Source organism: Panthera uncia, chromosome D4 (genome assembly GCF_023721935.1).
Source record: "Panthera uncia isolate 11264 chromosome D4, Puncia_PCG_1.0, whole genome shotgun sequence".
NCBI lineage: Eukaryota > Metazoa > Chordata > Mammalia > Carnivora > Felidae > Panthera > Panthera uncia.
Window position 1 is genome coordinate 8,941,812 of NC_064807.1, and position 10,600 is coordinate 8,952,411.

The following is a 10,600-nucleotide window of genomic DNA, read 5'->3' on the forward strand; positions in this document are numbered from 1 at the left end:
GTGCTGGGTGAGGGACCCCATTCCCCAGCCCTGTGCTCTGGTCTCAGTCCTTTTTTTTTTTTTTTTTGTAATATAATTTACTGTCAAGTTAGCTAACATACAGTGTGTACAATGTGCTCTTGGCTTCGGTGGGTAGATTCCTGTGATTCATTGTTTACATACAACACCCAGTGCTCATCCCAACAAGTGCCTTCCTCAAGGCCCATCTCCCATTTTCCCTCTTACCCTGCCCCCCGCCATCAACCCTGTTTGTTCTCTGTATTTAAGAGTCTCTTATGGTTTGCCTCCCTCCCTCTCTGTTCGAAACTATTTTCTCCCCTTCCCTTCTCCCATGGTCTTCTGTTAAGTTTCTCAGGTTCCATATGAGTGAAAACATATATCTGTCTTTCTCTGACTGACTTATTTCACTTAGCATAATAGATTTTAGTTCCATCCATGTTGTTGCAAATGGAAGATTTCATTTTTTCTCATTGCCAAGCAGTATTCGATTATATAGGTATATACCACATCTCCTTTATCCATTCACGGGTCGATGGACATTTGGGCTCTTACCATAATTTGGCTCTTGATGAAAGTGCTGCTGTAAACATTGGAGAACATGTGCCCAGAACATTCTCTAAGACAGATCACACACTGGGTCACAAAACAGGCCTGAATACATATAGAAGAATTGAGATCACACCATGCATATTTTCAGATCACAATGCTATGAAACTTGAAATCAACCACAAGAAAACATTTGGAAAGCCTCCAAACGCATGGAGGTTAAAGAACATTCTACTAAAGAATGAATGGGTCAACCAGGCAACTTTGTAAAGAAGAAATTAAAAAAACATATGGAAGTAAATGAAAATGAAAACACGACAGTCCAAACCATTTGGGATGCAGTGAAGGCAGTCCTGAGAGGAAAATACATTGCAATCCAGGCCTATCTCAAGAAACAAGAAAAATCCCAAATACAAAATCTAACAGCACACCTAAAGGAACTGTAAGAGAACAGCAAAGAAACCCCAAACCCAGCAGAAGAAGAGACACAGTAAAGATTAGAGCATAAATAAACAATATAGAATCCAAAAAAATGGAGTAATGAATCTAAGAGCTGGTTTTTTGAAAAAATAAACAAAACTGATAAACCTCCAGCCAGGCTTCTCAAAAAGAAAAGAGAGAGGACCCAAATAAATAAAATCACGAGCAAAAGAGGAGAGATCACAACCAACACCACAGAAATACAAACAAGTATTAGAGAATACTATGAAAAAGTTATATGCCAACAAACTGGACAACCTGGAAGAAATAGACAAATTCCTAGAAATGTACACACCACCAAAAGTCAAACAGGGAGAAATACAAAATTTGAACAGACCCATAACCAGTGAAGAAATCGAATCAGTTATCAAAAATCTCCCAACAAATAAGAGTCCTGGGCCAGATGGCTTCCCAGGGGAATTCTACCAGGCATTTAAAGCAGAGTTAATACTTATCCTTCCCAAGCTGTTCTGAAAAACAGAAATGAAAGGAAAGCTTCCGAACTCATTCTATGAAGCCAGCATTACATTGATTCCCAAACCAGAGACCCCACAAAAAAGGAGAATTACAGGCCAATAAACCTGAAGAACAGGGATGCAAAAATTCTCAACAAGATACTAGCAAAGCGAATTCAAAGGTATATTAAAAGAATTATTCACCGTGATCAAGTGGGAGTCATTCCTGGGCTGCAGGGCTGGTTTAGTATTTGCAAATCAATCAGTGTGATACATCACATTAATAGAAGAAAGTATAAGAACCATAGTGATCCTATCAATAGATGCAGAAAAAGCATTTGACAAAATACAGCATCCTTTCTTAATAAAAACCCTCAAGAAAGTCACAATAGAAGGAACATACCTTAATATCATAAAAGCCATATATGAAAAGCCCACTGCTAATATCCTCAGTGGGGAAAAATAGAGAGCTTTCCCTGAGATCAGGAGCACAACAGGGATGTCCACTCTCACCACTGTTGGTTAGCATAGCGTTGGAAGTGCTAGCCTCAGCAATCAGACAACAAAGTAAAATAAAGGGCATCCAAACTGGCAAAGAAGTAGTCAAGCTTTCACTTTTCACAGACGACATGATAATCTATACGGAAAACCCGAAAGACTCCACCAAAAAGCTGCTAGAACTGACACGTGAATTCAAAGTTGCAGGATACAGAATCAATGTCTAGTATCAGTCTTTTAGGGCACCTGTGACCCTAGGACTGTGACCTTGATCTACCTTGGATTGCTTTCCCCCCATCGGAGAGGCATGAAGGCTAGCCTACACTGGAGTTGGGTGTTTGCCTTCTTCCATGTTGGTTAGGCTCCAGTAAAATCATTTCTGTTGAGAACAGGCCTTGTTAAAAAGAACAGAATATTCTGAGCATATTTAAAAACAGCTATTTTTGGGTCGACTGGGTGGCTCAGTAGGTTAAGTGTCCGATTTTGGCTCGGGTCATGATCTCATGGTTCCCAAGTTTGGGCCCCGTGTCAGGGCTCTGTTGTTGACAGCTCAGAGCCTGGAGCCTGCTTCCCCCTCTTTTTGCTCAAAGCCCAAGAGAAAAGTGAGATACTGATGGGCTGCTGGAGGTCAAAGTCATGCAAGTGTGGGGGCCCTACTAACACTGGATCCCTTGGTATTTTTTTTTAAGTTGATTTATTTATTTTGAGAGAGAGTGAGCAAGAGTTGGGGAGGGGCAGAAAGAGAGGGAGAAAGAATTCCAAGGAGGCTCTGCACTGACAGATGCGGGGCTTGAACTCATGAAGTGTGAGAGCATGACCTGAGCTGAAATCAGGAGTCGGATGCTTAACCCAGTGAGCCAGCCAGACACCCTCCCTTGGTGCTTTTAACTTGCAAACTTGTCCAGACAGAGCCTCCAGCAGTTCATTAGTTACACATTAGGGTTTCCTAGGCTGCTTCTGGCCTTTTGTTACAGAGAAGCCAGTGGTGATTCTCCATATCTGCCGCTCTCCTCACTGTTAGAGGCAGTGGTTTGCCCTGTGACTTCGGTTCTGATACATTTAACAGGAGCTGTTGATTTTCAGTGTGTTCAGCTTCTTTGTTGTTGTGTGAATGGGAGAGAGGACTTCTCGGCTCCTGGCATGCCAGACAAGAAACAAATACTTCTCTCTGGATGATAGTATGTCAATGAATTCTTCCTTTGTACATCCTTCACTTTCTGCATTTTCTACAATGTGCATATATTCCTTTTAAGATAAACAGGAACGGGGAGCCTGGGTGGCTCAGTCGGTTGAGCGTCTAACTTCGGCTCAGGTCATGATCTCGCAGTCTGTGAGTTTGAGTCCCGCTTCGGGCTCTGTGCTAACAGCTCGGAGCCTGGAGCCTGCTTCGGATTCTGTGTCTCCCTCTCTCTCTGCCCCTCCCCCACTCGCACTCTGTCTCTCTCTCTGTCAAAAATAAATAAGCATTAGAAAAAAAATTTTTAAGATGAACAGGAAAACGTTCTTACAGAAAAAAATTTTTATTAAAAAAATTGTTTTTAATGCTTCATTTTTGAGACAGAGACAGAGCATGAGCAGGGGAGGGGCAGAGAGAGGGGAAGACACAGAATCTGAAGTGGGGTCCAGGCTCTGAGCTGTCAGCACAGAGCCCGACGCAGGGTTTGAACTCACGGACCGTGAGATCATGACCTGAGCTGAAGTCGGACACTTAACCAACTGAGCCACCCAGGCACCCCCAGAAAAAAAAAATCTAAATGAGTTTAATCTCTGTTGCCTTGGAAGAAAATAAGGCAAGTTGCAGAGAATAGTATCTTGTTTTAAAAAATAAAAAATAGGAACATCTACACACATACCTCCCACCCTGCTGCTTACTATCAACATTAAAATGGACTTTAGGGGCACCTGGGTGGCTCAGTTGGTTGAACATCTGACGCTTGATTTCAACTCAGGTCATGATCCCATGGTCATGGGATGCAGCCCCATGTTGGGCTCTGTACTGGGTGTGGAGCCTGCTTAAGATTCTCTCTCTCTCTCTCTCTCTCTCCCCCCCCCCCCCCCCTCACGTGTGTGTGCGTGTGCGCTCTCTCCCTCTCTTTCTAAAAAAAAAAGAAAAAAAAAACTTTAAAATTCTATGGTCCTCATTAGCACACTCTTAGTATTCAAGGAGACTCTTGTCCAAGCAAATAACTGAAAGGGCGGGCCTACGCCGGCTGACTCCATCTTGTTCTGTGTTCTCCACCTTGAGTGACTATGTCCCCGACATGACCCCTTTTCCGGGAAAATCACAGAAACCTCAGACCGCGCCTCCTCCCCTTGAGTAACCTCCCGCTCACCCGTTCAAACTTCCTGATCAAAACACGCCCAGCGACCTGCGTAACAGGACTCCGACCCTTCCCCAGCCAATCGGCCGAGGCCACGACCCTTCCCCAGCCAATCGGCTGAGGCCACAGCCATTACCTCACCAACTGCCCCTAGACCCCTATAAAACCTTTGTGCTTTTGAAACTCGCTCTCTCTCCCTGGTATCTCACCGCTGCGTCGGTGCAGGTAGGGGCTTGAGCTCGAGCTAGCTCGAATAAAGGTTCTTTTGCTTTTGCATCGGACTCGGCTCCCTAGTGGTCTTTGGGGATCACGAATTCTGGGCATAACATTTGGGGGCTCGGCCCGGGATCCCCAAGACCCCCGAGGGACCCCCGACCCGGAGAGCCTGGCTGGCCACAGTTAGTGTCTGTCTGTTTGTTCTGTCTTTTCTGTGTGAGCTCACTTCTGGAATTCTGGTAGTGCCCGACGCGGTCTAAGTGGACGCACTGGAGGACCACGGGCCAGGAGTTTCGGAAGACGTTCCGATTCTCCCTTCTGGAGGGACGTGGAATCCCCTCAAAGGTCTGAGACGAGGCGGGTCGCTCCCGCTGGTCGGCGTGAGGCCGTCGTCTTTGGAGGGATGTGGAATCCCCTCATCGGTTTTGGAGGGACGTGGAATCCCCTCATCGGTTTTGGAGGGACGTGGAATCCCCTCAAATGTCTAAGCTAGCTTTCAGTTTTGCTTCCATGGAGTTGGAAGATTTTCTAGGGGCCCTGTGTTTGTCTGTTTTTGTGTTTCTCTGTTTTGTTCTGTGGACTTACTGGACGGACGTTATGGGACAGACTCAGACTACTCCTCTAAGTATTATGATTGATCACTTTAAGGATGTGAGGGGAAGAGCTAACAACCTCAGTGTGGAAGTCCGAAAGGGTCGGTGGCAGTTTTTTTGTTCTAGCGAGTGGCCAACTTTCAATGTCGGATGGCCACCAGAGGGGACCTTCGACCTCCCTACCATCCACCGAGTCAGAAGTATCATCTCTCAGCCTAAGACGGGCCATCTTGATCACCTCCCTTACATTATCACTTGGCAGGACCTTGTAGAAGACCCACCCTCTTGGCTTAAGCCCTTCCTAGCCCCGCTCCCTCCGGAGCCAAAACCCATTCTTGCTTTGCAGGGGACAAAGAAGAAGAAAAGTCTTATCCAGCCTTCAGCACCCCTCTACCCTGTCTTACAGGGGGGTACTGAAGAAGAATTAATTTTTCCTCCCTCGTATAACCCCTCTAGGATGCTGGAAGAACACCATCCTCCCCCTCCGGGGGAGGCAGACGCTGTTCCGAGAGTGGGAGGCGGAAACGCTCCAGTGGGAAGCCCGCCCTTCACCAGACAAAGGGCTCAGAGGGAGCAATCCGCCTCCGCCGCTGACTCCACTATTCTGCCCCTGCGAGCCACCGGACCCCCAGACGCGGAGGGGAACCAGCCCCATCACTACTGGCCTTTCGCCACTAGTGACCTCTACAATTGGAAAGCTCAGAATCCTAAGTTTTCCGAGAAACCAGCAGGGCTTATTGATTTATTAGACTCTGTTCTTTTTACCCATCAGCCCACGTGGGACGATTGCCAGCAGCTTTTGCAGGTCCTGTTCACGACTGAAGAAAGAGAAAGAATCCTCAATGGGGCCCGAAAACTAGTTCCGGGCACAGACGGGAATCCCACCACCAACCAGGCTCAGATAGATGCCTCCTTCCCCTTAACTCGGCCCCAGTGGGATTTCAACACGGCAGAAGGTAAGGAGAGGCTCCGGGTCTACCGCCAGACTCTAATGGGGGGTCTCCGAATGGCTGCTAGAAAGCCAACCAATTTGGCCAAGGTAGGAAATGTACAACAGGGAAAAGATGAATCTCCGGCTGCCTTTTTAGAACGGATCATGGAGGCATTCCGTACCTATACCCCCATGGATCCAGAGTCTCCGGAAAGCAAGGCAGCTGTTATCATGGCCTTTGTAAACCAAGCGGCCATAGACATTAGGAGAAAATTACAGAAAATAGATAGACTAGGAGAAAAAAGTCTGCAGGACTTACTGGTGGTAGCCGAAAAGGTATATAATAACCGGGAGCTTCCTGAGGACAAGCAGGCTCGCGCCATGGCGGCTGCCGGCAGTAAGCAGACTCGAGACCTGGCCAGAATACTACTAGCTACCACTGCTGACTCCCCTGAGGAACGAGACCGCCGTCTCCGGCAGCTGGCAGATGACACAAGAAAAGGTAAAAGAACCACCAAGGGGGGGAAGCAGAGGCTGCAGAAGGATCAGTGCGCATACTGCAAGGAGATAGGGCATTGGGCCCGAGATTGTCTGAAAAGGGCCGGCGGGAAAGGAAGCAAGACTGATCGAGTAAAAGTCCTAGAGCTAGATGAACTAAGTGATTAGGGGAGTTGGGGTTCGGACCCTCTCCCCGAACCCAGGGTAACTCTTAAAGTGGAGGGGACCCCTGTTGACCTCCTTGTCGACACCGGAGCACAACATTCGGTCCTCCGCACCCCACAAGGAAAACTAGCCAGCAAGAAGTCCTGGGTACAAGGGGCAACTGGTATGAGCCAGTATTCATGGACTACCCGAAGAACAGTAGATTTGGGAACGGGCCGGGTATCCCACTCCTTTATGGTAATACCAGAATGCCCCTACCCGCTGTTAGGACGGGACTTACTGACCAAGATTGGAGCTCAGATAACTTTCAGACAAGGGGGGCCTCAGGTCACCGATGGCAAGGGCCACCCCATCCAGGTACTGACCATGAAACTGGAGGATGAATACCTCCTCCACCAGGAGGCGCTCCCGAGAGAGGATAATATAGACAGATGGCTACAAGAATTCCCCTCGGTTTGGGCAGAGACTGGGGGGGGGGGGATGGGACTAGCCGCTCATAGGACCCCAGTCCTGGTAGAGCTCAAGCCAGGAGAGAGTCCGGTAAGGATCAAACAATACCCCATGTCTCAGGAGGCCCGGAAGGGGATCCAGCCACACATCCGGAGACTACGAAGCCTAGGGGTACTAGTTCCTTGCCAGTCTGCCTGGAACACCCCCTTACTGCCGGTCAAAAAGCCTCACACAAATGACTACCGACCGGTACAAGACCTCCGGGAAGTAAATAAGAGGGTCGCGGACATACACCCAACTGTTCCCAACCCATATACTCTCTTGAGCTCCTTGGCGCCCTCCAGGGTCTGGTATACTGTACTAGATTTAAAGGACGCCTTCTTCGGTCTGCCGCTGGCACCCCAGAGCCAACCCCTGTTCGCCTTCGAGTGGCATGATCCGGAGGAGGGCTACAGTGGGCAACTCACCTGGACACGGCTACCTCAGGGATTCAAAAATTCACCCACCATCTTCGACGAGGCACTACACGAGGACCTGGGTGAGTACAGAAGGGAGCACCCTGGCCTCACCCTCCTACAGTACGTAGATGACATCCTGATTGCTGCCGACATGGCCAAAGACTGTGAGCGAGGGACCCAGGACCTGCTGGCTACCCTGGGGGCTTTAGGGTACCGGGCATCCGTGAAGAAGGCTCAGATATGCAGGGAGAGGGTAAGTTACCTGGGATATATCCTGGAGGGCGGACAGCGGCGGTTATCAGATGCCAGAAAAGAAACTGTCCTAAAGATCCCTACTCCCACCTCCCGAAGAGAAGTGAGGGAATTCCTAGGATCAGCCGGCTACTGCCGCCTCTGGGTTCCAGGTTTTGCTGAGATCGCCAGGCCCCTATATGAAGCTACCAAAGAGGGGAAAACATTTAAATGGACTGAAAAAGAAGAAATTGCCTTTAATCGGTTAAAAAAGGCCCTCCTAAGTGCCCCAGCCCTGGGCCTACCAGACATTACGAAACCCTTCCACCTCTTTGTAGACGAACATAAGGGAATAGCAAAAGGGGTTCTAACTCAAGCCTTAGGCCCCTGGAACCGCCCAGTGGCTTACCTGTCTAAGAAACTAGACCCAGTGGCTGCCGGCTGGCCGCCATGCCTAAGAATTATTGCGGCGACAGCACTCCTAGTCAAGGATGCAGACAAACTGACCCTAGGACAGGAGATCTGGATCACGACCCCACACGCCATTGAAGGGGTCCTGAAACAGCCTCCTGATAGATGGATGAGCAATACATGTATGACTCATTACCAGAGCCTCCTACTCAACCCTCCACGGGTGCGGTTCCACCCCAGTGCAGCCCTCAATCCTGCAACCCTGCTGCCCGACCCTGACCTAGGTGCTCCACTACCTGACTGTGCGGGAATCCTGGAACAAGTACATGGATTCCGGATGGACCTGACCGACCAGCCCCTCCCCGATGCCGAGGCTACTTGGTTCACTGATGGCAGCAGCTTTGTGCGAGACGGACACAGGTATGCGGGTGCAGCGGTGGTCACCGAAATGGACACCGTATGGGCGGAGGCTCTACCCTCCGGAACGTCAGCCCAGGGAGCGGAGCTCATAGCCCTCACCAAGGCGCTGATGCTGGGAGCTGGAAAACGGCTTAACATCTACACAGACAGCCGTTATGCATTTGCCACAGCTCATATTCATGGGGCAATTTATCAGGAGAGGGGGTTACTGACGGCAGAAGGACGGACTATAAAAAATAAGCAGGAGATACTTAACCTGCTTATGGCCTTATGGCTTCCTGCCAAGCTAGCCATTATCCACTGCCAAGGGCACCAAAAAGCTGATAACCCAGTAGCTAGAGGTAATCAAAAGGCTGACCAGGCAGCCAAGGCAGTAGCCCTTACTCCAGTCCCCACCATGACCATACAACTACCGGACCCGGGAGACCCAGTTTTACCAGACCAGCCCAAATACTCCCAGGAGGAGTTACAGCGGATCAAGAAACTCCCCATGGCCCAGGAGATAAAGGGATGGTGGTATACACCTAACAAGGAGCTCGTGCTGCCAGACCGGCTCGGAGTCTCCATATTAGAGCACATGCATCGGTCTACTCACATGGGGGCCCGAAAATTAAAAGACTTAATCCGACATGCCGGAATCAAGATTCACCAACAGGACACCAAAATAGAGCAAGTTGTATCTGCCTGCAAGACCTGCCAACTCACCAATGCGAGAGCCACATCAAATAAAAAAGGAACCAGGCTCAGAGGCACCAGACCGGGAGCCCAATGGGAAGTCGACTTCACTGAAGTCAAACCAGGAAAGTATGGTTATAAATATCTTTTAGTATTTACAGACACCTTCTCTGGCTGGGTGGAGGCATACCCAACCAAGCATGAAACGGCTCAGACGGTGGCTAAGAAACTACTAGAAGACATCTTACCCAGGTATGGTTTTCCTGCCATGGTAGGATCAGACAATGGACCAGCTTTTATCTCTCAGGTAACACAGGCAGTAGCCAAGGCGGTGGGGGCAAACTGGAAATTACATTGTGCTTATAGGCCCCAGAGCTCAGGACAGGTAGAAAGAATGAATAGAACCCTAAAAGAGACCCTTACCAAATTAACCATGGAGACTGGCGGGGACTGGGTGACTCTCCTACCGTACGCCCTTTACTGGGTTAGAAACACTCCTTACACTCTGGGTTTTACTCTCTACAAGATCATGTTTGGCAGGCCACCCCCTGTTATTCCCAGCCTTTGAGCTGAATTTCTTGCAGAGTTTAAAGATCAAGAACTTTTTCTTTCCTTGAGAGGGCTCCAGAGGGCGCACGAGGACATTTGGCCGCGCCTCCGTGCCATCTACGAGGCTGGCCCGACCCCGACACCTCATCAGTACAAGCCGGGAGACTGGGTCTATGTCAAGAGGCACCACCGAGAGACTCTCGAGCCGCGCTGGAAGGGACCCTACATTGTAGTACTGACAACCCCCACCGCTCTCAAAGTAGACGGCATCGTGACCTGGGTCCATCACACCCACATTCGGCCAGCGGACCCCTCCTCGATCCGGAAGGACTTCGTCACGCGATGGGCCATCAGTCGGGACCAACACAACCCGCTCAAGCTCAAGCTACAGCGCATTCGACCCACCTAATATTGGTAACTCTGTTAACTCTGCTTGTCGTTGCTCATGCTGCCGGGAGTCCCCACGTCCCCCAAAACATCACCTGGCAGATCATAGATACCAGCTCAGGGACAATACTTAATTAGACCTCCCAGAGCCACCCCAGGGACACATGCTTCCCAGAACTTAGCGTAAACCTCCAAACTCTGTTCCCCTTGTCACCATAAATGCAGCCGGTCCCATGATTGGGTCCGTAAGTTACATGACAAGGGGGGAATGAAAGGGCGGGCCTACGCCGGCTGACTCCATCTTGTTCTGTGTTCT

The 10,600-nt window shown here is 49.4% G+C and overlaps 1 protein-coding gene across 1 annotated transcript; it reads left to right on the forward strand.

The window, feature by feature from the left end:
* The first annotated feature begins 4,730 nt into the window (after positions 1 to 4,730).
* LOC125932666 (uncharacterized) lies at positions 4,731 to 10,588 on the forward strand. The gene is given in 2 exon segments (XM_049645157.1): positions 4,731 to 9,575; positions 9,578 to 10,588. Coding segments are annotated over 2 exon segments (4,716 nt in total). The 5' UTR covers positions 4,731 to 4,996; the 3' UTR covers positions 9,715 to 10,588.
* Positions 10,589 to 10,600: the final 12 nt, after the last annotated feature.